General features: G+C 45.2%; 1 protein-coding gene across 1 annotated transcript in view; it reads right to left on the bottom strand.

The window, feature by feature from the left end:
- The window catches only part of ANTXR2 (anthrax toxin receptor 2), a 149,488-nt gene that overhangs the window by 67,211 nt on the left and 55,373 nt on the right, over positions 1–26,904 (bottom strand). Inside the window, exons 11-12 of the mRNA XM_003129371.6 lie at positions 23,234–23,312; positions 11,360–11,455 (exon numbers count right to left, since the gene is read on the bottom strand). Of these exons, the coding sequence (XP_003129419.3) occupies positions 11,360–11,455; positions 23,234–23,312 (175 nt within the window). The remainder of the gene's footprint in view (positions 1–11,359; positions 11,456–23,233; positions 23,313–26,904) is intronic.

Below are 26,904 nucleotides of genomic sequence, written 5' to 3'. Positions count from 1 at the left end.
CTTATTACCTGTACATCTTGCATATAAATTTCTGAGGCCAAAAACAGCATCCCTAAGCCTGTTCTACATTATCTGCTCCTGAGAATTACCGAACATCCCCCTCCGTAACACTTTGTTTTGTTTTGCTTTTTAGAGCCACAGTCTTGCATATGGAGGTTCTCAGAGCTACAGCTGCCGGCCTACACTATGGCCACAGCAACACGGGACCTGAGCCGCATCTGCAACCTACACCATAGCTCAGGGCAATGCCAGAACCTTAACTCACTGAGCAGCAAGGCCAGGGATTGAACACTCATTCTCATGGATACCAGTCAGGCTTGTTACCACTGAGCCACAAGGGGAACTTCCTGCCTTATCAAAGACCATTCATCTCTTATCATAAGCCACAGCCTGGAAAACAAAAGGTTTATATCTACACATTCACCTCTTATGTTCTCATTGTCCAAATACCTCAGCATTGGTACAGTTCAGCCCAGCACCCTATCTTAAACCTCCCTGCATGCAAACCTCTGCTCCAAGCTGACTGAAGAGCCCTTTGCTGCCCCAAAGAAAACAACCATCTCCACGTCAGGTACATCCAGCCTTCACAGAGTAGTCCACCAACGTTCCTTTGCTTTATCTAAAAACTTTAAAACTTCTAAAAACACACGTTGCTGCCCAGTTGAACCATTCATGCTTTATTAACTTGGGATAATATGTTTATTTTGGAATTTTTCAAACACCTCTCAAAAGTGTAGATTTCTTAGGGGCCATAGCATCTCTCCCTCCTTATAAACATCACAGTGCCTAATAAAGCACTCTGCAAATAACGGATCCTAAAAATATGGTTAAAAGTGAGCTGAAGGAACTAGCTGAGAATGTTCACAAAGGCTCATAGCCAACCTCTAAATTTACAAGAAAAATACGGAGGAAAAAGATATAAATGATAACTGATAGAGATGGAGTTCCATGAAGCTAAAATTTGCTAGTTCCAAAGAAAATGAAATATCAAATTTCTCTTTCAACCAACAATGTCAGAGAGCTAATCAACTCAAAGGCAGATGGGGAAATATAAGACCACGCTAAGTTTCTGCATCTGGCAAAAAGATGTGATTCACTGGAGGTCCTTCCCAAAATGAAAATTCTAATAGAATGATAAAGCAAGACACATATCACAGTATTTCCACCAGGTCTTTTGCTTCTGTGCTTTTACATAATTAAGAAGGCCATATGTCTACAGGCATTTGTGTTCACCTTACTCCAGAAAAGAACATTAGGGTTTGTTTTTCCAATAATGTGTAATTAATCTTATGCGTGACTAAATGCATGGCTTATTACAAATTTAAATGGATTGTGAAATCCTGGCAAGTATATTTCCTACATTGTTAAAAAGGAAAACAAAACCCTTAAAAGTCTACATAACCAAATTGTGACCTAGTAGATTAAGAGACACAACCACCACCACAACAAGTAAGAGCACCTTCAGAAACCCAGCAGAGCTAAGGCTCATCTGTGCGTTGTTAATACTGCTAACAACTACCGCCCGTTATTGGTGCTACCATATGCCACACACTCTAAGTCTCTCTCACTTTCCTAACAGTCCTGTGACGTCACCATGTTTATCTCCATTTTAAACAGGAGGAGAGGGAGGCTCCAGCTTCAGCAGCTTGTCCGAGGACACACAAAGAGAACAACCAGAATCAGGGTTCAGACCGAGGGCCCAGCTCATCTCCCTCCCACGAGTGAGTTCAACGTGTGCCACATCACTTTGTTTTAAGTAAGGCTTCGTATTGCAAAGGGAAGGGCCTCAGAAGAAAAGGCTAAAGCTTTGGTGAGTAGTCAGTCTGTTACTTGTTGGGAGGCCTGGGTGGGTGAATGACTGGATTCATGGGTGATGGCCGGATGGATGGATGGATGGGTAGGTAGGTAGAGACAGATACGGGTCAATATTTACAGTAACCGTGTGAGGCAGATGTGACCTCCCCAGTTTATGGAGACATAACATATTCATTCATATGCCCAACATCACTGCCCTAGGAATGCCAGAAAAGGAAATAAGTTGTGGGCGGGGGGAACGTTTCAAAATAGCCCTCTCTCCATTCTACCACAAGCCTCGAAAGTAGGAAAGGAAGGTGAAAACAATCTGAAGCCGCTCATCCCAAAAGCCAAAAAATGGCAAAAATCTGTGTCACTAATATCCCTACCTTTTAGTAAAACTAGTGCAAGAGAAAAGGAAATTTGACTATTGGTCCAAATACATGAGAAACCCATTCTTGTATTAAATAGTGCAAGAACACATTCATCTCAGAAAAGCATGTATTCATAGGCACCATATTTTATGGGAATTTGCAGATTTTAAAAGGCATAATATTGCCTAGTTGCCAGAATTTTTCCACTTAGCATCCTTCAGCTCAGCACTGAAAATTCTGGAAAACACTTTCACCACTTTATGAACCATATGCAGAGTTTGATTTTTCTCCAATTTTTTTTTCATTTGTTATTATCATCATCAGGGAGGATTACATCTCATCTACTTAGCTGCTAGAGTGAAGATTTCAGTTTGGAGGAGAGCCGATTGCTTAAAAAAAAAAGAAGTTAGCTGCTTCAGGCAACAGTCCTTTTGATCTGCTCATTAACACTTTTCAAATGTTCGAGTGATGTGGGCATTCTTTGCGCTAGAAAATGTCAGCACTGGAGCCTGCAGCCAGCTTGATGCAATCATATGTTCCGATATTCAGAAAAAAGTGAAAAGAACTGTCAACAGCGAACTGCCTTGGATTAAAAAAAAAAAAGATACTGTACAATGACTGTAGATCAAGTAGTATTTCAGAACTGATTCTTGCCAGGGACAAAAACAAATGCCCAATTTATCAGCAATGTCATCAAAGAGCCTAAGAGCCCACAGACTCCTAGAGAAATTGTTCTTGGTGCGTCTACAAAACTTGTTTAAAGTATACATGGGACTTCCTTTCAATCTTCCTTGTCTTTTTTGATAAGATCGGAGCACAAGTATAGTCCCTTTCTTCTCAAGGGCATGAAAACAAAGTTCTGACTTTCGCATTTGGGACGTCCTTTTCTGAATCCCACGAAGCTAGATCAGTCCCAGACACGGGCAGGGTTAGCGTACCTCCCTTCCCTCTCCTCCTCCACAGACTCATCAATGTTCAAAGAGTCTGCGCTGAACACATAAATAACTGGTGGCAAGTCTGGACAATAGATACAATTCTGGAGTTCCCGTCGTGGCTCAGCGGGAACCAATCTGACTAGTATCCACTTGGATGCGGGTCCGATCCCTGCCTCGCTCAGTGGGTTAAAGAGCCGGTGTTGCCGTGAGCTGTGGTGTAGGTCGCAGTCGTAGCTCGGATCCGGCGTTGCTGTGGCTGTGGTGCTGTGGCTGTTGCTGTGGCAGCTACAGCTCTGATCTGATCCCTTGCCTGGGAACCTCCACAGGCCACAGGTGTGGCCCTTAAGAGACAAATAAATAAACAAACAAACCAATATAATTTCAAGCGCCCAATGAAGATTAGGAAGAACAACGTGAGGGTGTGTTCTCTCGGCCTTAGGCAAAGGTGCTGCTGTCAGAGCCAACACAGGAGACGGGCGAGAGTCTGGCACCCTGTTTCGTAAAAGATGCTCTGCCGGAAAAGATCACCGTGGAGGGGCCCCTGACATCACACTCCACTCCAAGGAGGCAAGCAAACATAGATCATTCTAATTAATGGTGCAAGGAAGGCATATTAAAATTGAAATTACGTCTGTTTTATTGTGCACTCCGAAAAAAAAAAAAACCAGGCTGCTCTCAAAGTAACCCAACAAGGGCACCAAGAGCCCTCCTCAACAATAAAAAACAAGTGCGGTGTAGAAGCATTATTACTGTTCAGAAAGAGCCGCACAGCTGTCGCTGGCTAAGGATATGATTCTACAGAGCCCCGATCAGATACATCCTCATCGCGAAAGCACCACTTACTTATAAGGAAATTGGGCTTTAAAAAGATAACTTTTTAAAATGGTTTTTAACATTAAGATTTATGAGCTTTATGTAATGTCTCAAATGCACTAAGGCAAAACGAGCTTGCAGTTCTCCCTTGCGGATGGAGAACTTTGGCCAAGGACGCGGGAGCAAAGTGAACATTTATCATCTCCAGCATATTCAGATATTTATTCGCAGCTGTATAACACACATGCTAATTGACAACACTCCAGAAAGCCTTTGTTTGCCACCTCATTAGCCTTACATCTGTAATTCTGCAGAATGTCTGGTTACTCCAAATGATGCAGCTAGAGGACTGTCAGTTCTGCCATCCTGAGAGTAAAACATCTGCCGTAAATTCAACATAGCTTCTAAGCTAAACAATGATGAAAACATCCAAATCTTCCAACAACTCACTAGTGAGTCAATACATGATTTTTCTCTCTCTATTTTTTTGGGGGGCCACACCTGCGGCATACAGAGTTTCCCAGGCTAGGGGTCAAATCGGAGCTACAGCTACTGGCCTACACCACAGCCAAAGCAACACCAGATCCAAGCCACATCTGCGACCTACATCACAGCTCATGGCAATCCACTGAGCAAGGGATCGAGCCTGTGTCCTCATGGATACTAGTTGGGTTCTTCACTGCTGAGCCATGATGGGAACTCCAATACATGATTTTGTTTTTAAATCTCTCCTGCCCCCTCTTTTAATTGAAGAGAAAAGGAAGGCTGCTGCTGCTGTTTTCGTTACAGAAAAGCAGTTGTAAAGGATGGACTGAGGCTACTCAATGAGTGGGATATGAGCTCCTAAACAGATGGTGATAAATATCTTCACACGAAAATGACAACCTTCCCTCACGGAGGAGTTTGTAAACACAACACTCTCTAACTCACTCCTGGCAGTGCCTAAAGATTCCAGCTTTGCATGAGGGTTCCTTTATCATTCTCATTATTATTATTACAAACGTCCTCGAAAGATCACTGGTTTAGATCCTATTTGTTAGGGAAAGCCGGGGCACACAGAGGACTCAAATCTGCATTTTAAATGTTATCATGTCTCTCTTTTACCTTTGAATGTACTCATTAAAATGAAGAGAGAATTGAAAGTTACAAGAGTCTGATAGTAAAGGTAAATCTGTGGTGGCCAGAGACTCTACTGCAGGGTTTTTCCCCAACCTTTTTTATTCTACGTCCTGCTCTAGCAATCTGGGTGAGCCTATGAACCCCTTCCCAGAAAAAATAAGCTACATTAAAATACACAAGGTTAAAAGGAATTCAATTATACTGAAATATAAAAACAAAGAAACCAAATCTGTGATACCAGAATACCACGTGCTTCTTTATGAATTCATTAAGAAACAGAATAGTAAGCCAAGGGACCATCATAATCTTTTGCAGTTGACTTGTAATGCTGTATTCGTCTTAGTTTCAGGTGTACAGCATAGTGATTCAATACTTTTTGCTTTTCAGGGCTGCATCTGCAGCATATGGAAACTCCCAGGTTTAGTGGTTGGGTCAGAGCTGCAGCTGCTGGCCTGCACCACAGCCACACCAGATACTCAACCCACCAAGCAAGGCCAGGGATCAAACCCACACCCTCATGGATATTAGTCAGGTGTGTTACAGCTGAGCCACAAGGGAACTCGTGATTGAACATTTTCATTCCATACAAAGTTCTAACAACATTACGGCCCATTTTCTCTGTACTACATATTATATCCCCATGACTAATTTATTTTATAACTAGTAGTTTGGACCTTTTAATCCCCTCACATATTTCACCCACCTCCCCAACTCCCTCCCCTCTGGCAACCCCTGATTTTTTCTCTGGTTTTTGTTTGTTTGTTTTTGTCTTTCTAGGGCCGCACCTGCGGCATATGGAGGTTCCCAGGCTAGGGGTCCAATCGGAGCTACAGCTGCCGGCCTACAGCACAGCCGCAGCGATGCCAGATCCTTAACCCACTGAGCGAGGCCAGGGATTGAACCCGAATCCTCGTGGATACTAGTCGGGTTCATTAACCGCTGAGTCACGATGGGAACTCCCTGTTCTCCGTATTAGTATCTGCTTCTGCTTTTTGCTCCTTTGTTTTCTACAGTGCACCGTGCTGTGTGTCGGAATATGAATGGGATTGTACTGGCCTCTTCCAGCAAATAACAAGGAGTGACATCCCAAGGAAACTGACCATGGATCCTTGCTGTCAATAGGTTCTAATAATACATTCGCCTTGGATACTTGCGAAGATTAGAAACCCGTTTCTTCAACAAAATGCCTTGTTGCTCTGAAAGCAGTCAATAAATTCTACTCAGTTTATAAAGCATTATGCATATTTACAGTTACTCAAAACGAAACAGAATGGTAATTCTAATTTTAAAGAATGCACATGGATTTTAACTGCCATGGAGGCTTTGTAAATATTCTGAAGACTATTTCATTATCTCCCATCTTACAACCTCTTGCACTCACTCCATAAACACTGATGTAATGACTTGATCTGAAAACACATCACATGAGATTTCTCCAAATCATTAGCCTGAGCAGTGATTCCAAACCTTGGCGAGTATCAGAATCATTTCGGGAATCTATTCGTTTCTTAATGCTGCTGTGTCGCAAATTACCACAAACTCAGTAGTTGAAAACGACCGAATTTTTTTTTTTTTTAAAGTTCTGGGTGCCAAGAGTCCAAATTGAGAACTACAGAGCTAAAATCAGCTGTTGGCAGACCCTGTCATTCACAGGTGCCCAGGGTGTCTCTGCTCCTTGCACCTTCCAGCCTCTGGTTGCGACCGGCGTCCCTGCCTGGTACCGGCCGGCATCACGCCAATCTTCGCCTCCACCACTGCGCTGCCTTCCCCTGCCCGGGGGTCTTCTCTCCTCTGCCTCCCTCTTACAAGGACACTTGTGCCGGCCTGTGGGGCCCACTTACGTCATCCTGGATCGTCTCCCTATTTCAAGAGCCCTAGTTTAATCGTATTGGTGAAGCCCTTTTTGCCATAAAAGATACCATCCATGGTTTCAAGGAGCTAAGACCTCCTCTCGAGGGTCTGTCGGGCAGCCTGGGCGTGTCTCATCCAGCCATCCTCTCCCCTCGAGAGAAGCGCCGCGAGTGGGAATCGGGCAGCTGCTGCCCTGAGGGCTGTCCAGGTACGAGGAGCAGAAAAGAAACGGAGAACCACCGCCCAAGAGAGAAGCCACTCTGTCATCTCTGAGCCACTAATGAGACGTGGGTGAAATTTTAATCTCTAAACAAGGAATGGCTAAATTATTTCGCAAGATACTTTAAAAACATATGAAATGACTGAATGAAGAACGAGTGACAGACATTGGCGCCTCCAGCTCGGGGTTTTTTTCCTCCAGGATTTCTACCTTGATAAGACCTTCTGAGCATGCCATTCTCAAGGAGGGGCTGCTGACATGATGCAAATGTGCCCGAAAACGGACGCTTTAAGCTGTTGAGTCATATTTCAGGTAGGAGGTGAAATACTGGCCCCAAGACTTAAAAGACAAGCAAAAGAAGTTTGCCCAAGAGCAAAGCTGAGATGAATGCATTCCATTGCCCCTTAAAAAGCAGAATTACTGGTAACAATAGGCAAAGAGCAAAGGGATTCCTAAACAAGTTAATGCTGCTAAGAACTGTTTCATGAACCACATTCTGACGTGAGCAGGGCAGAAATACAGTCTCTAAGCATAATGAAGTGGACCCCCTGCCGCTGAACCACCCCCCTCTGGTGCCCTCGGGAGCTCTGTGTTCACGAGGTTAGGTCTCCTCGCCCCGTTTTCAAACCGCCGCCTCCTCTCTCCCAGGCGCACAGAGCTTCCGTGCGCACTCGACACAGCTCAGGCCGGGTCCTCTTTATGTTAAAGGCTGCACTCCACCTACAGCTGCTACAAAACACTGGCTCTGTTCCTCGTCTGGCATAATACATCTCTGCAGCCTCTTGCCCGAGGGCAGTCTGCACCCACTCCCCACCCCAGGCGGTGCCCCCCGCCCCCGCCCCGCCACATCCAAGGCCCACTCTCTGCCACTGGCCTTGCGTTTCAATTATTGACGGAACTCAGCTGGATGGTTTAACCCCCACCAGGACCAGACCCAGCACCACACCAAGCCAGCAAAACTTCTTTTAGGGGATTACACTGATCAAATCTTTCCAGTGGCTTCTTATCATCCCTGGGGTGAGTACAAATGTCCTCAAAGACACAGGAGTGGCCCCCTTTCCCTGACACGCTAGGCCTCAGCCTGGCCCTTCCAGAAGCGTGCCTGAGTAACTCATGTCAGTCCACACGCTTCAGGGGACAGCCCCTCTTCAACTGCGGTGTCTCACTACATTCAAAACTCGGTTGGGAGTCAGCAGCCCGGCTCCACTTCCCTGAAACAACCCCTTAACTCTGGCAAAACCCTCTTCCTTTGTGCTCCTCACACATCTTGCTACCGGGACACACGCCTCCATTTATAAGCTTCAACCTCCGTCCACACTTCGCCCACGGTTCTGGGCTTCACAGGAAAACGTGCTAATCACGTAATGATTATATAATCGTCGTTGCCGTGTCCCCAGCTCCTGGCACAGTTCTGGCACATGTGACAGTGCTAAGGGCTGAATGCAGAATGCCGCCTCTACCATCTCCCTGGGGTTTCTTGGGGATTTTTGTTTGTTTGTCTTTTTTGTCTTTTCCAGGGCTACACCCACGGCATATGGAGGTCCCCAGGCTGGGGGTCTAATCGGAGCTGTTGCCACCGGCCTACACCACAGTTCACAGCAACGCTGGATCCTTAACCCACTGAGCAAGCCCAGGGACTGAACCCGCAATCTCATGGTTCCTCGTTGGGTTGGTTAACCACTGCTCCACGACAGGAACTCCCCGTCTCCCTGTTTTTAAACTTACTTTAGGAACCATTTGCTAGGGTTCATTTATTCCTAGACCTAAAGACAAGCTCGTTCTCAGGGCTGGCTGCTCTTCAGTCTATTTCTAAGTGTAAAATAAAGACGGTTCTCTCTAGGAAGTAAACGCTCCAGAAATGAGTAAGCACATGCTGTTTCTGAGAAGAGGAAGCCCTTCTGACTTCCTGGAGATACACCTTCATGCTGCCCCAGGGTGCCTCGCACAAAGAAGCACGCCTGATTTGATTCGCCACCGGCAGGGACAGGGACGGGAGGGCTCTACGCTCACCGCCTGGCCACCGAATCCTTTTCTGCAACATCCAGCATGAGGGTGGAGACGTCACTGAGCGCGTCCGGCGCCTCCCGGAGAAGCTCGCTGCAGTCTTCCACAGCCGCCTTTTATTTTTTTGACTGTTTAACTATAGCTGACTTAGGACATGCTGTCCCTTTCGGCCATCCGGCGTGGAGATCCAGTCACACGTATATACACACTCTTTCTGCCACATTCCCCTCCCCCGCGTTCCATCACAGGTGACTAGGTACAGTCCCTGTGCTGTACAGCAGGACGTGTCTTTGTGAAAAATCAAAATGCTTTGACACTTTCGAGCCCTCTGATCAATATTAAATGAAACTGCAAAATAATGCAAGAAGGAAATCTGCCACGGTGAAGTTTAAATTAAAAAAAAAAAAAAAAAAAAAAAAACAAGGACCATGGATCACATGAAGGTGCCTTTTTGCTCTTTAACTTGAGACTCAAGAATGCTCGCTCGCCTAAAAATCACCCTAAGATAATCAAGATTACAACAGGAAACTGAGCAGAAATTGCTACGGCAGGAAACTGATTAGTTCAGCAAAGAGATAGCACACTTCTTGTCTCCACTGGTGTCGCAGTTAATTCTGTGCCTCCTCCCTGGGCCAACTGCTCTGAGATAAAGGACTGCAAAGTTGCCTCATGGAAGCAGACTGAAACGCAATGCAGGAGTAAAACAAAGCACTGCCTGAAGTTGCAAGAAAGTCGAAATCAATGAACAAAGGTAAGGAGAAGAAAACACAGTCACGTAAAACACTAGTGACCTACAGGTGACAGCATTCCATACAATGTGCTGGGAAGAAAAGGCGTGCTATCAAAAGAAGGTGGGATTCCCTTTCCTATGAAGTCTGGACAGTCCAAGTTGCATTGCTTGAAATGTGCTCATGTTTATTACTCAACCTTCCACCCTGTGGTAGGAAGAATCACAGTTCTGTAACCATGTCCACACCCTAATTCCTTGGAACTGTGACGAAATTGCCTTAAAGGGCCAGAGACTTTGCTAGGATCCTGAGATGGGAGATTATCCTGGATTATTCAGATGCGTCCAACCTAATCACGTGGTCCCTTTCCCAGGGGTTCAGAGTCAGAGGGACCAGTGATTACAGAGAAATGGTCGCAAAGACGCAAGCTGGCCGGCTTCAAAGGAGGAGAAGGGGCCCGTGCAGCAAGGAACAGCGGTGGCCTCTAGGAGATGGAGGAGGCGAGAGAGCAGATTCTCTCAACAGCAGGAGAGAGGAATGCAGCCCTATCGACACCTGAATTTAGCCCAGTGGGACCCATGCTGGAGGCGATTACGTAGCAGTTTACACTGGTGTGGCTCTAAGCTACCAGATGTGCGGCAGTCTGTTACGGTCGCAACAAAAAGGTTATACACACCCGGATGCTTTCAGGTCTTCCTCACAGTCGAAAAATGACACAACCTAAAACCAACTGTCATAACATCAAAGTGACTGTTTAACAAATATCCTAACATTTGCACAAGACTTCTTGCTTTTTTTATTGAAGTCTAGTTAATTTACAGTGTTGTGTTAGCGTCCCGTGTACAGCAAAGTGACTCAGTTTCTCATACATTTATTCTCTTTCATCTTCTTTTCCAATGTGCTTTTATCACAGGATATTGACTATAGTTCCCTGTGCTGTGCAAGAGGACCTTGCTGTCGATATGCTCCTTATATACCGGTTTGTATCCACTAATCCCAAACTCCCATTTCATCCCTTTCCCACCCTCTCTCTTCGTGGCAAGCACAAGTCTGTTCTCCTTGACGTGACTTATTTCAAAAATGTTTTTTCCAAGAGGCAAAGAGAGAAGGTCCTAAAATAGCAGAGCTTTCAAAGAGGTAACGAAACATTCGATAAACGCTAAAAAAATCAAAACCAAAAAACCCTGACCGATTACCAACCTCTCTCAATTAATCCGGCAGAACACATCAACTCACGTGAAGTTCTTTTGCACTGGAGCAGAAAACCCTTCATCCCATAACCTCTCCTACCTTCTTCTCCCCTTCTTCCCCCAAACCTGATTGCAAAGTGTCTTCTGGATGAATAAATGTTCATAATAAACATTCTCTGGAATGCATGAATGGAATTTTATTATAGTGATAAAAATTGTTAAAATTCACTTTGCTAATTGAGACTCTGCTGTTGCACAATGTGGCACTGACTCACACTTCAGCCTGACTTTATACCTCAGTGTTGTAGGTCTGCAAGTCTTTCTTACTCACCACTTTGCAGCAAAGGGGCCAAAACCACCACATCAAACCGATACCCAGGAGTAGCAGTAACACCAAAATAGCGATGACGGCTGCAATCCCATTAGACTAGAGGAAGCAGAAAACAAAAGCAAGGCAGTCAGCAAAGTTAAGGATCAAATCCCAAACACACTTTTTTTTTAAGGAAACAGCAGAAAGTAATACAGAAAGCAACAAAATGTCAAACCGGATTTCAACTGCATTTCTTTAAATTCTTTAAATTGTATAAATTACCTTATATCCTATTTATATGATATTCCTTTTTATTACACTTATATATTAAATATACTATAATTTATTTGTATTAAATTCCCTTACATTTATTTCACATATACTATGTTAAGACAGGCCACAATAAATATGAAATCTTCCAAAGTGTTTTGAATTATGCCTTGAAGAAACATAAGGCAAGCAAAACCACAATTTGGAGCTGTTCGCATGGTCCCTGCGGCCCTGTCTGTCTCTGGGGAGGATTCTTCTGGTTACAAGCATGATTACCTCCAGGCAGCACTTCCCCAGACTTTGCGAAAACGGAACACTATTTGTTTGTGTGTTCAAATGACAGGACAAGATGAATATCAAAAATCACCAAGCAGGTGACGATGCAGCAACAACGGTTCTCGGCAAGTGGAACGTGTGCGGCCGGGTAAATGCAACCTCACACCTTCACAGGTCAGATCTCTGAGGGCAGCTCGAGTGCCACCCACACGAGAACCACGCTGGGGTTTTCACCTCCTAACGCCCAGCTCCTCCGGCCCAAAGACTCTGCCCTGCTCTGGGCTCTGCTGCCAAGGCCCAACCCTCTTCGTCTACCGGCTCCCTGTTCATCCTACAGGGCTTAGCTTAAGTCCCTTCCTGGGGAAGCCTTCCTTGTACCTCCAGCTAGAAAATGCCCCTCTTCGCCATAAGGGCATGGTTCTCTGTTCTTTAACCTTTAGCATTTATCACGGTCTCTTGATGGGTGTCTGCGCATATTTATTTATGCTGAGATGCCATTATTTACCTCATTTGCCTTTTTCACATTCACTGTGAGCTCTAGGAAGGCAGGGCCCACGTCCGACTTCCCTACCCAGGCAGACCGCGCTTGGTATCTCCCTCTGTTTACTAAGCGCATGGGCACAGCCACAGCCACAGCAGATCCGAGCCACGTCTTTGACCTACACTGCAGCTCCTGGCGATCCTTAATCCGCTGGGCGAGGTGAGCGACCAAACTGCATCCTCATGTACACTAGCTGGGTTCTTAACCCGCTGAGCCACAATGGGAACGTCTCAGTTTTCAAAGACATTGATTGCTATCCGCTGTAACTGCTATAATTACTTTCAGTTTTAATAAATTTACTAAAAATAACTTTAAAATAATTCTCAGAGCAGTATAGAGTATAAAACATTCATTAATTTCAGAAATTTTTAGGAAAAGATTAAGAAGCAAGTATACATGAACAATTACAGCGGTGCTTTGATTTCTAACTTTGCATCTGGATATAAGAGGGAAAAATCATACAAGCTATTTCTACAGCTACGTTAGGCTGCAAATGAACCAAAACAGACACCACCAAAATATCGCCCAGAATCCTTGATTACTTCATTTATTTTTCAGAAGACAATGAAAATAACTACAGAAACTTCACATACACACAACCTTCATAGAGCTCTACTGTTTGCTAGTAGAGCATTCTTAAGGCACTCAAAGATGCTCTCACATGACAATTACCATAAGGAATTTAAAATATGAGAAATAAAAAGACATGCACTCATCTAGAATTTCTTGATGTACGTTTGCTGAAATGAACATGTAATCTCAACATGCGATAACTGATAAAGCCTAAACATCTACATCAGTGTCTTACACAAGAAAGTTGTGTGTGTGAGTGTGTGTGTGAGTGAGAGAGAGAGAAGATAAATACTTTAAGAGAATTTCCAGGAAAATATTTAAATGTTCTGCCCTCAAAACCAAAGAAAGTAATTCAGAGCACACATCAGGCTACTGAAGAAAATACTGGAGTTCCCGCCATGGCGCAGTGGTTAGCGAATCCAACTAGGAACCATGAGGTTGCGGGTTCGGTCCCTGCCCTTGCTCAGCGGGTTAACGATCCGGCGTTGCTGTGAGCTGTGGTGTAGGTTGCAGACGCGGCTCGGATCCCGTGTTGCTGTGGCTCTGGCGTAGGCTGGTGGCTACAGCTCCGATTGGACCCCTAGCCTGGGAACCTCCATATGCCGCGGGAGCGGCCCAAGAAATAGCAAAAAAAAAAAAAGAAAATACTCAATAGCGCACCTTTCTGTACAGAATTCTAAACATTCACGAGCAACTCCTGCAACTCTCCACAGGCTTGACCACGCTAAGCTCTAAAATCTAGACAACTAAGAGCACGGCAGGAAGAGAATGTCGAAGAAATACATGGCAGCTCTGACGTGCTGCGGGAGAAATGTCGTCAAATGTATAAATTCATGATTCCCCTCCAAAGACAAGGCCCCCCGGCCAGTGCCCGGCCACGCGTGCTCAGCAGTCCTCGCCAGGCCTTTCCCACGTGAGGCCCACGCCACAGCATCCTTGGAACCGGCTCGCCATTCGCCCCGCTGCACGACTTTCAAGGGGTCCCATCGACCTTCGTCCTCCCCTTTCTTAGAACTCAAGGCCTGTGTTCAGAAATAAGGATGCGAAACTGGAGGGTGTAAATACACTAAAAGCCCTAGGGTTAGTTTTCTCTTTCTACAAATGTTTCATGAGCAGGAAATTCAGAAAATCACACTGACAGAAGTTAAAATGGATGAGCTGGCCACGACAGGCGGTTAAAATTCTTGGGTTTTCTTTCCAAAAATGCCCCTGTTAGGAACATCAACAAAACATTACGCACGTCCAGAGGCAGACATACATTTTGCATGACGATATTACCAATTCAACGGATTCTTAAGACTAGTCTACAAGAAAACTGAATATGAAAATACGTGGAGTTCCCACTCTGGCTCAGCGGTTAAGAACCCAACAGTGTCCATGAGAATACAGGTTTGATTCTTGGCCTCTCTCAGTGGGTTAAGGATCTGGCATTGCCTCAAGTTGTGGCGTGGGCCACAGATGTGGCTCAGATCCACTGTTGCTGTGGCCTGTGGTGTAGCCCAGCGGCTGCAACTTTGATTCGACCCATAGTTTGGGGCCTTATATATGCCACAGGTATGGTGATAAAAAGAAAAAAAAGAGAGAGAGGGAGAAAAGAAAAGAAAATACATACTTTCTAAAGATCTAGAGACCTAATCTTTATTTAAGCTAAGTATGATGGAAACAGGTCAGAGGAAGCGAAGAATTTAATGCAACCCAACTTGCCACAAACACAGCCCTGGATGCCCTGGTCCCAGACATTGGCTCACTTAACTGGATACAAATCTAAGCTTTCCCAGTTCCTTTGTTTTGATTTGCCAGAGCTGTTATCAGAGCATGAAAGACTTCAGCCTTGAAGGGGAAATAATTTTATTGTTCCCATCACTTTATAAACAAATTAAGGAAAGGTTAAAAACACACACTGCAGTCCCATGAGAAGACACCATGCTGCAGACTGCAGACTTCGAGTCAGGTGAAACTTCAGCGTGCCCGCTGGGGCTCAGTGATTAACGAACCCGACTAGTAACCATGAGGTTGCCGGTTCAATCCCTGGCCTCACTCAGTGGGTTAAGGATCTGATGCTGTGAGCTGTGGCGTAGGTCACAGACGTGGCTCAGATCCCAAGTTGCTGTGGCTGTGGTATAGCCCAGCAGCTGCAACTCCGACTGGACCCCTAGCCTTGGAACCTCCATCTGCTGTGGGTGCAGCCCTAAAAAGACAAAAAAGACCAAAAAAAGAAAAAAAAAAAAAGAATCAGGTGAAACTAGATATGATTACTCACAGATCTGAATCAGAGGTGGCCCTAACAGCCTCTCACTTCTGTTTAGGCATGCGGCTTTTCCACACCCAAAAGCTGCAAAGTTACCATACTGGACAAATCTTCATGAAGCCACAGGTTATGTGGAAAGAGGAACAAATAATCATAAATGAGAGGCGTCTAGAAGGCGAGCACATGGAAACAGGCCGAGAGGGGACCAGCCTTGCCTGGGGTTCTGAGCAAATCTGAGAAAGCCCAGAAGGGAGTGTGGGTGGAAGGCGTGGCTTCTCCAAGAACAAGAAAAAATAACTTTGGCTGGAACACAGACTTGGAGAGGACTTTGTAGTACCTGAAGCAGCTGAAGAAATGTACAAAACACAAATTTCTAGAAAGCATTAGTCGCCTTTACTGCAGAAAGAGCCAGTTGCTGGATGAACGTCTGTCTGTTAGGTGACCTTCCAATCGGCCATTTCTAACTCTCACTCTGAACAAGGACCGTGTTCAGACGTCTACCAAACAAAGCCAGCTGAGGAGTCCAGTTAAAAACGGTTTCCAGACGTTGATCAAGGCTTGAAGCCAAAATCCTTTTAAGGGTTAACCGAGGACTACTAGAACCCTGAGCTTGATTTTAGGGTCAGAAGAATGTATTTTCTGGGCATCCTGCACCCATTCAGTTTTTGAACTTCATCTGCATCTAATTTCCTTTTTCTCATTAAAAACAAGTGACAACATACAATCAAAAACTTTACTCCACCAAATATAACTGAAATTCCAGCTAACAGAACATCAGAATTATAAAAACACATCAGTCCTACTGCACTTGCAAAATAACTGTAGGAAAAGAGGAATCACTTAAAAATTTCAAAATTGCATGAAAAGTATGTTGCAATCTACCTAGAAAATAATTAATCACAGCACCACATCAGAATAAAACTGACAAAGAAAAGGGGAACTAGGTCTTCACGATTCTGTTCCCATAAATTTGAGCTAGGGGAAGAATAAATGGTCCTGGAATAAGTGATGATTTCATTTACTGGATTCTTTTGAAATATTCCATATCGGGAATTAGTAAACCATGGCCCAAAGGCCAAATCAGCTCATCTATTTCATAAGAAGCCGGGCAAACTAAAAAAAAAAATTTTTACATTGTTACATAGCTGAAAATAATTGAAAGGAAAATGTATCACATGAAATTCAAAGTTCAGTATCCACACCTTTTTGAACAAAGCCACATGCATTTGTTTGTATGTCTACAGTTGCCTTTGTGCTACAGTGACAAAGCTGAGTTGTGTCACTAGATAGCCCCCAAAGCCTGAAATAATTACTACCTGACCTTTTACAGAAAAGAATTTGCCAACCTCCGTCTCATACAAACCAAATTAGGACCTGGTCACGAACGGCAGCTCACGCAAGTATTCGGGCTTGGGGAAGACAGACTTGGGTTCAATTCTCAACTCTAGTGTTTCCTGGACTTTGAAACCGAGCAAGCAATTTAATCTCCACGGCTTCTAGGCTCCACGTCTCCCCTTTCTGGGGGCAGTGAAGGCCGAAAGCAGCCAATATTCTGCTCATCAAGCCCTGTACCGGGCTGAGGGCCGGGTCCACCCACTAGAAGACGCACATCTAATGCGTTTGCATAAATGCGCGCTAAGGATTGAAGGTGGGAGTTCCCTCTGTGGCGTGGTGAGTTAAGAATCCAAACTACAGCAGCTCCGGTCCCTGCAGAGGCTCGGTTTCGATTGCCGGCCCAGGGCAGTGGGTTAAAGGATCCAGTGTTGCCGCGTGGCTTGGATTCAATCCCTAGCCCAGGAACTTCAGTATGCCGCGAGTACGGCCATAAAAAATAATAATAATAAACAAACAAATAAATAAAAAGATTGTTCCTTAGCTTCCTCCTCTGTGAAATTAAGGTGATAGTAATAACCTCTTCTTGAGGGGTGAGAACTAAGTGAAAATGCTTTTAGCGCATGTTCAGGGCTTAGCACAGGGTCTGGCACTTAGTTCATGCTCAGAAAACCTATGCCCTTAGTATATTATGCCAAAAGAACTGGTAGAGCAGTGGTTCCAAGGGGAGGGAAAGCCCTTTCGCTGACTCTTTTTTAAGCAGAGACACATCTGGGAGCTCCTCTGAGACAGACAGAGAGAAAGGGCCGCCTGAATCCAAACGCTCCTCAGACTCTAATCCTCAATCGCTAAATTCTAGACCTTAGTTTTCTCACTTTTAAACGGAATGTGCAGGTACCTCTCCCACTCCTTCAGCCAGTCACCGTGGAGCACCTGCCTTGTGTCAGGACCAGGCACCAGGACGGAGGCAGTGAGCAAGGCACAGGCTGCCGAGAGAGACGGAGGAGTAAACAGGAAATTACAGCCCAGTGACATAAGTGCCTAAATAGGACTGAGCCCGGATGCTCTTGGACAAAAGAGGGACTTCTTTATTTATGGGATTGCCACAAGGATTAATCAGGTGCAAATGTAATGGTGTTTTATTTTGTTTGGCTTTCAAATGCCTGTGAAGAGCCAAAAGCGTCACACTACATGAGTAAGCTCACCAACTGCATCTCTCTAACGACCACATCGAATATGCCTGAAAGGCTGGGTATCACCTAAACACAACGCCTGGCGTTTATCGTAATGTTACCCACTGTCCTCATCTCTTCTTAACAGAGATGCAACGCACACACCGGCAGGTACGTTCCCATCAGCTCCAGTCTATTACCTATAAAGCGGTGATAATACTCCCGCACATCAGAGGTATTTGAGTTTGAATCAAAATAATGGTTATAGCTAATGAGAAAGAAAAAGAATTATCCCACGGTGACAGAGGTCAAATCATTATGCTGTACACACTAAACGTGCACCGTGCTATATGTCAACGATCTCTCGATGAAACTACAAGGGAAAAAACCCTCCAGCCCTTTGTCTCAGGAGAGCTGAGCTCGGTCTCCCGCGAACACCGTGTGAACGAAGAGATTTTCTTTCCTTTTTTTCATTTCAACACTGACACCTCTGTGTACGGAAGCTGAGGAACCACAGACCTGTAGGAAGAACGCTAAACTCTTTTTTTTTTGCGGGAGGCGGTTAGCGGGGGCTATTGATAATCTGGTCTAAAATTTCTATTTGCAAGCTTTCCTTCCACTATTCTATTTCTTTTACTCCAGCCAAATATATATCTACTCTCAGTCTCCTTCTTTTGAGGGGGGGCGTACCCGCAGCATATGCAGAAGTTCTTGGGCCAGAGATCAAACCCACGTCACAGCAGCAATCCAGGCCGCTGCTGTGACACTGTCAGATACTTCACCTGCTGCACCAAAAGGGACCTGCACAAGTTCTTTTTTAATGAATAGTTTATTAACGTATAGTTGCTTTACAATATCATGTTAATTTCAGGTCTCCCATTGAAACTGAGTCAGAATAGTGACTTAGTGTTTTTGCAGATTATATTCCGTTACAGGTTATTACGAGATAATAGGTATAGTTCCCTGTGCTGTATAGTAAATCCTTGTTGCTTATCTATTTTATATGCAGTGGTTTATGTCTTTTAATCCCACATCCCTACTTTATCATTCCCCTACAATTTCTGCTTGCTATTTATCTGTAAAATGCTCTTCCCTCCTCTCTCCTTTTAAGACGCAGTTTATCTTGGTTCCTCCATCAATTCAAAACTTTTCTCTGGTTTTTCTTCCTTTCTTGCTCTACCTCCTGAAAGCTCCTTTTTTTTTTTTCCATTAAAAATCATATGGACTTGGGTTGACTCTTTCATTCCAAATGACTCCCAAGTGTGCCTCTCCAGTCCCTACCTCTGTCTCCAACTCCAGACTTGTGTATTCAGTAGTCTTTCTGACATTCTACGGAGGTGATAAATGGACATCTTTCACTCAGTATTCCAAAAGAGACCTTACCTTTTCCCCAAAACTGCTCTACCTGATAACAACTCATCTATCTGGTCGCTCAGGTGAAAAAGCTTACAACTACCCTTATGGGCTTCTTCTCACACCCACATCTAACCTGTCTAGGTGTCCCATAAACTCCACCTTCAAAATATTTTCAGATCTAACCACTCCTCGCTGTCTCTGCTGCTCTCTCCCTAGTGGAGCCAACCTCCCGGCTCCTAGATTACTGAAATAGCGACCTCACTGGTCTCCAGGTCTCCACTTTGGGCCCTAACCTGCAACGTCTATTTCTGCCCAGCAGCCAGAATGATCCTTTGAGAACACTGTCATACCATTCCACCTTCTACTGGCCCCTTGTCTCACTCAGCAGAAAAGCTCCGATTTTCTTCCGATGACTCACAAAGCCCTTCCTCCCCTCTCTCCTCTCGTCTCAGGACCTGTCTTCCCTCCGCGACTCCACCCGGCACTCGGCCACCCTGCTCCTCCAAGACCAGCCAGATCCGGTCCTGCCTTAGGCGGGTGCCACCCCCCCTGCATGAACTCTTCCCCTGCGTGGCCTTCAGGGTTCACTTCCTCACTGTCCTCAAGTCTTGGCTCAATCTCTCCTCAAGGAAGAGGATTTTGAGCCTTCGTGGAATATTACAACCTGCCTCCCCACTCCCTCATCTCGTCTGACACAACGCAGGCCCCTTTTTCTGAAATCGCCTTCCTCTTAAACACCTCAAGCTCCCCGGAGACCGTGCGAGATCTAGAAAGACCTCCTCTTTCTAGGAAGCAGCTACCTGTAAATTCCAGATGAGTCATTCAACTTTGGCATCCCCGCTTGTTGAAACTGCGTGGGTTGGGGACCCAAAGATTTGTTTCCCTGTTTGTGTGGCAGAGAGGTGAGAAAGGACGCCTGGAGGAGCAGATCGGGAAGGAGGACAGAGAAAGAGCACGAAGGGGGACGGAGAAAGAGCGGGAGGAGGACGGAGAAAGAGCGCGAAGGGGGACGGAGAAAGAGCACGAAGGGGGACGGAGAAAGAGCGCGAAGGGGGACGGAGAAAGAGCGGGAGGAGGACGGAGAAAGAGCACGAAGGGGGACGGAGAAAGAGCGCGAAGGGGGACGGAGAAAGAGCGCGAAGGGGGACGGAGAAAGAGCGGGAGGAGGACGGAGAAAGAGCGGGAGGAGGACGGAGAAAGAGCGCGAAGGGGGACGGAGAAAGAGCGGGAAGAGGATGGAGAAAGAGCGCGAAGGGGGACGGAGAAAGAGCGGGAGGAGGACGGAGAAAGAGCGGGAGGAGGACGGAGAAAGAGCGCGAAGGGGGACGGAGAAAGAGCGGGAGGAGGACGGAGAAAGAGCGGGAGGAGGACGGAGAAAGAGCGGGAGGAGGACGGAGAAAGAGCGCGAAGGGAGACGGAGAAAGAGCGGGAAGAGGACGGAGAAAGAGCGGGAGGAGGACGGCGAAAGAGCGCGAAGGGAGACGGAGAAAGAGCGCGAAGGGGGACGGAGAAAGAGCGGGAGGAGGACGGAGAAAGAGCGGGAAGAGGACGGAGAAAGAGCGCGAAGGGGGACGGAGAAAGAGCGCGAAGGAGGACGGAGAAAGAGCGCGAAGGGGGACGGAGAAAGAGCGCGAAGGGGGACGGAGAAAGAGCGCGAAGGGGGACGGAGAAAGAGCGCGAAGGGGGACGGAGAAAGAGCGCGAAGGGGGACGGAGAAAGAGCGGGAGGAGGACGGAGAAAGAGCACGAAGGGGGACGGAGAAAGAGCGCGAAGGGGGACGGAGAAAGAGCGCGAAGGGGGACGGAGAAAGAGCGCGAAGGGGGACGGAGAAAGAGCGGGAGGAGGACGGAGAAAGAGCGGGAGGAGGACGGAGAAAGAGCGCGAAGGGAGACGGAGAAAGAGCGCGAAGGGGGACGGAGAAAGAGCGGGAGGAGGACGGAGAAAGAGCGGGAAGAGGACGGAGAAAGAGCGCGAAGGGGGACGGAGAAAGAGCGCGAAGGAGGACGGAGAAAGAGCGCGAAGGAGGACGGAGAAAGAGCGCGAAGGGGGACGGAGAAAGAGCGCGAAGGGGGACGGAGAAAGAGCGGGAGGAGGACGGAGAAAGAGCGCGAAGGAGGACGGAGAAAGAGAGCGAAGGAGGACGGAGAAAGAGCGCGAAGGAGGACGGAGAAAGAGCGCGAAGGGGGACGGAGAAAGAGCGCGAAGGGGGACGGAGAAAGAGCGCGAAGGGGGACGGAGAAAGAGCGGGAGGAGGACGGAGAAAGAGCGCGAAGGAGGACGGAGAAAGAGCGCGAAGGAGGACGGAGAAAGAGCGCGAAGGGGGACGGAGAAAGAGCGCGAAGGGGGACGGAGAAAGAGCGGGAGGAGGACGGAGAAAGAGCGCGAAGGAGGACGGAGAAAGAGCGCGAAGGGGGACGGAGAAAGAGCGCGAAGGGGGACGGAGAAAGAGCGGGAGGAGGACGGAGAAAGAGCGGGAGGAGGACGGAGAAAGAGCGCGAAGGAGGACGGAGAAAGAGCGCGAAGGAGGACGGAGAAAGAGCGCGAAGGGGGACGGAGAAAGAGCGCGAAGGGGGACGGAGAAAGAGCGGGAGGAGGACGGAGAAAGAGCGCGAAGGAGGACGGAGAAAGAGCGCGAAGGGGGACGGAGAAAGAGCGCGAAGGGGGACGGAGAAAGAGCGCGAAGGGGGACGGAGAAAGAGCGGGAGGAGGACGGAGAAAGAGCGCGAAGGAGGACGGAGAAAGAGAGCGAAGGAGGACGGAGAAAGAGCGCGAAGGAGGACGGAGAAAGAGCGCGAAGGGGGACGGAGAAAGAGCGCGAAGGGGGACGGAGAAAGAGCGCGAAGGGGGACGGAGAAAGAGCGGGAGGAGGACGGAGAAAGAGCGGGAGGAGAACGGAGAAAGAGCGCGAAGGAGGACGGAGAAAGAGCGCGAAGGAGGACGGAGAAAGAGCGCGAAGGGGGACGGAGAAAGAGCGGGAGGAGGACGGAGAAAGAGCGCGAAGGAGGACGGAGAAAGAGCGCGAAGGGGGACGGAGAAAGAGCGCGCCACACTGGGAAGCTACCCGCAAGCCTCTGTAAGCTCACCCACATCCTGAGGGCCAGGAACTGCCACCTCCACAAAACCTACCAACTGCAACGTGCAATGAAGACTAAAAGGAGGAGAAAAAAAAGAACACCTAGCTGCTTTCAAACTCAAAACAGGTGTTGATAACGAGTTATCTGGGGAATCCAATAGCGACCCAAGAGTCCATGTGGATGTTTCCTTTCCCTGCAGTGTTTTCCTACAGCAGGAGACAAACGATCCTTTATACAGATAATATTCGGCTGCTTTGTTCTGATTTCTGGAGGAAGGCAGTCTCAAATAAAAAGATCAAAATATGAAACCGTGAAACCGTAAGATGTGGGAAAATGTTTAGGTTTGGGATTTTTTTTGTTTGGATTTCTACGTTTTTTACAAAGAAAATGTACTCCTAAGAACATGGCTATGTGATCAGTTCCTTTTAGTGCTTTGTGTTTTCATGTTCAATAATCTAATATCATGACTTTCCGTAAACCAAAAAAACTAACTACAAGGAAAACACTGTCTTATCAATGGAGTTTACATTCCAAAATACCCAATCTTCTCAACTAAATTACCGTTTCAGTGCAGTTTCCAACCAAGATATTATCAAGCTACCAAAATCAAATTCCTTCCTCACATGAGAAAGCCCCAACATTAAAACGGACACAACAATAAGCCTGCTCATTAAGATGCACTAGTAATTTCAAACACACGCATGTCTTAGATACTCTAACGCAAGCTTCATTGACAGAAAGATATTACTTTCATTTACATAGTTAATGTTTAAAAAAAGGCTTCATTCGGAAATCATTCTCCTACCTTATTTTGATTTTAAACATGACTTTCAGTTTTATAAATATCGAAACAAAATGTACACTCTCTTAAAAAATTCCTTTTAAAGAAGACGAAAGCAAAAAACAACCTAAAATAAACGTTTTCTTCTAATGGTCTCCACTGTTACTGCTTCTACCTTCTTCATCGTGGTACATGCAACAACACTGAAGATACAGAAAGTATTTCTGGAAAGGATTATTTTTAAAGGGTAACTTTATCAAACAGTGACTTACACATTCTGTGGCCGTGACAATTAGTGAGCTTGAGATGACAGACTTCCCTCCGTTAAAACTCACCGAAACATCAAGAGTTCTAAAAGAAAATGGAGAAACAATAATTTAAAATAAATTAAAAACTAGGGCATTGTGGGAGATTCACATTTCCTTAAATAATTCAAAATTATTAGCCAGGACATCTGCTAAAAAGTTTTTGATGCATTATCCCAGCTTTTTTCTTTCTTTGTTCCAGTCATTATTCAGGAGCCACAGGCAAATTCCTTAAGTGATTTAACTATTCCTAAAAGAAGCATTAACATAAATAGAAACTGGAAGAAATTTCTATTGTGGCCATTATTTTAGTTTAAAATAATAAATTTTTAGAAAAAATATAATGAAAAAAAATCCTTAATCCAGAGAAATGCTGAGATTGTTTCTAGTTCACAAAAAATCCTTTGATCTCTGTCTCTAGATATTACCGTTATCACAAGATCATTGTTTAAGAATATAAAGACGGAGGGAGTTCCCACTGTGGCGCAGCAGAAACGAATCCAACTAGTATCCATGAGGATGAGGTTGGATCCCTGGCCTCGCTCAGTGGGTCGGGGATCCAGCGCTGCCGTGAGCTGTGGTGTAGGTCGCAGATGTGGCTCGGTTCCCCTGTTGTTGCCGTGGTTGTTCCATAGGTGGGTGGCTACAGCTCTAATTTAACCCCTAGCCTGGGAACCTGCATATGCCGTAGGTGCAGCCCTAAAAAGAAAAAAAAAAAAATATATATATATATATATACATATATGTATATAATGGAAATAACAAGCCATTCAAAGTGAAAAAATAGAGAAAATGATAATGAAAGACAGATAAACTGAAGGAGGAAAAAAGAATTTGATCCACAAATTTGTAGGCAATTTTGTTATGATGTCAGGGTTTTAAAATATCCTGACAAAGGTAGAAAAAAGATAGAAAAATTTTTGTCTGTGGCTAAGAAATATCATAATTAAAATACAGTTCTCATTTTGAAAATATGATTTCAAATTATAACACCACTAAAATAATTAAAATCTCATTAATTCAGATTCTAGTAATTCATTATTTGGGATCAGTTGGTAATTTTTTTTCAAGTTCTAAAAATAAATAAAAGGGAAAAACATGACAAGAAGGAGATTTTAAAGTATTAAGGAAACAGCTCTTTTCCAAAGTTTACCAAGTATATCACCATATAATAATCAGTATACCAACAAATCTGTTCATTAAACTGAAAGAAGGCAACATTTTGTTAACCTAGCTTCCATACAATGCCATGCTCAATGCTCACAAAATATCCTAAATTCCAAGAACTCATAGCAAGAAATTTTGCCTTAATTCCTCTGAATGAGCAGCATTTTATTAAATTTAGATTTCTTCTCTATTCCATGAATTGTGTGCCATGTACTGCTATGGAGAGTTAGAATAAAACAGAAACAGTCTCAAGCCACCGGTAAGATTTTCAATGATGATGCTAGAGAGAAGGTAGAAATGGTATTTAGTCTCTGCCATGTGCTGGATGCTGTCCTGGGCATTTTATGGGTATCACGGCATTGAATCCTTACAAGAACGCTTCAAGTAAGCAGTGTCACAGTTTTACAGCTGAGGGACGTAAGGCACAGAGATGTTAACTACCTTACCCAAAGGCCAAGTGGTAACGCCAGGATTCTCACAAATTTTGAATTCTTTGCATCATCCCACAGAGGTCTGAAGAAATGAACGTCCTTGATGCGTTTTGTTTTTTTTCCTTCAGTGTGATATTTATTTTGGATTCTTACAGGGCTAAAGCCACCAGGAGAGATATGCCTAGCACACTTCTAGCTAAACTCTTCTTCAAAATTCAGGAGCGCGCCTATTATAAAATATCACTCTTATAAAACGTTCCCTTCAAAACATCTCATTTTTAAAAAAATCCAGAAAAGAACAAGAAATTGGAGTATTTATAAAATATCACCTTAACTGAACTTCTGAACTAGCCCAACACTGGAGGCCAAGTGGCCTATTTAAGAAAGAAAACTTAAGCCTACTTGCTTATTCTGCAGAACTGAGTGTCTTGTTTTGTTTTGTTTTTTTGAAGACTAAGCATAACTGAATCCAAAACTAACCTTTCCTCTACTTTAAAGCACGTGCTGAAAGCACAGGACACGGAGGGCATGGTTTTAGTTTGGGGGGAAGATTATCTGATTCCAGATAATGTGTGATTGTTGCAGGTAATCACTGACTCAACTTCAAAGGGGTCAGTAGACACTGACCAAAGTTGTTTCTCAACCGGCTTGCAGAACGGTTCTGCAAGCAATGCAGGAAACACACAGTGTGTTTAATGCTGCTCCAAAGGGAGTAAGAACAGAAGAGACACTGACAACAAAGTTCGGCTGTAGTGTGCGGATGAGATCCCCCGGCAGCCGAAAGCAACCACGTGGTTCCCAAACCTCAGGCTCCAGGGATGAAGCTGGCATCAAATAAAACGGAGTTAAGTCTCCACAAACGGGGAGAGGGACCTGACGATTTTTTTGATACATGGACTCAACTGGAACAGTACGATCTTCACCTTTCTGAGAGCAGCAGTGCATGATCAAAACACTAACAGCAACAACAGTGCTGACAAGGATGGGGTCTCTCCGTTCGCTACTGAGAGCCAAACGCGTGGACTCGTCTTCTCGTGTGCTTCTCACAACAACCCACCTAGGGAGACCCTAGCATCATCTCCATCCTACGAATAAGGGACCCGAACCTTAAAAAGGTAACTTGCCCGAATACTGGGACTTGCCTGACTCTGGAGTCAAAGTGCTTTCCCTTCTACTGCGTTTACCAGATCCCCGATAAATGCTTTGGGGGCTTATGTCCAAGCTCCTCTCATGGGCGTGAGCTTTGTGTCACTCCCCCAGCGTCACACCTTCAGTGTTTTCCTATATTCACAAACGTGTCTCTCGTGGTAACTACAATGGCACTTACTGTCTGCTAAGACATTCATTTGTGACCACATATGCATATTTTATCTGTATATATGTTTGCTGGGAAATCTTTTCAAAAGTGTTGCAAACATGAAAAACCCACTCTAAAAGTTCTTCCTGCTTTAAAATTTTGTTGTTTCTTTAGAAAAACAGCTTTGAAAGCACTGATATGCTATTAGCACTGTTATGAGCTTATCCTTTCTCCAAAGCTCTGCTGGTCCATTGCTGGCACACAGTTTGATAAAACCATCTCACCCTCAAACTCATTACCTTAACCTTACTTTGCCCCAAGACTCAAATATATGGATAGCATATTTTGTCTATTTTATGTGACTTCCATCAGTGTCTACGGACTTCTCATTCTGATCGCTATGTAACTTGTACCACTGGTTAGTATATTTACAACAGTAGAACCCATACTCTCAGTTCAGAAGCTTTATGATGGACAAAAATGTATTAAAGCCATGTTATTTTCACTTCATTCCATACATAAGTGAGAGGTGAGTAAAAAGTTCATCTTTTTTTGTCCCAAGAATGAAGTAAAACTGAAAAGGGGGCTACACTGAACCCACGTGTTGGGGAATCGGGAGTTCTAGGTTTGAACTCTGGTCACTACACTCTCAATCCCGCATCTTCAACCTGTAAAATGGAGATAAATGCACCCCTTTCAAGGTGTTTGGGGAGGAGAGCTTGATGAAATAATGTACATAAAAT

Source organism: Sus scrofa, chromosome 8 (genome assembly GCF_000003025.6).
Source record: "Sus scrofa isolate TJ Tabasco breed Duroc chromosome 8, Sscrofa11.1, whole genome shotgun sequence".
Classification (NCBI taxonomy): domain Eukaryota; kingdom Metazoa; phylum Chordata; class Mammalia; order Artiodactyla; family Suidae; genus Sus; species Sus scrofa.
The sequence above is the reverse complement of the archived record's forward strand: the minus strand, read 5'-3'. Positions and strand labels throughout refer to the sequence as shown.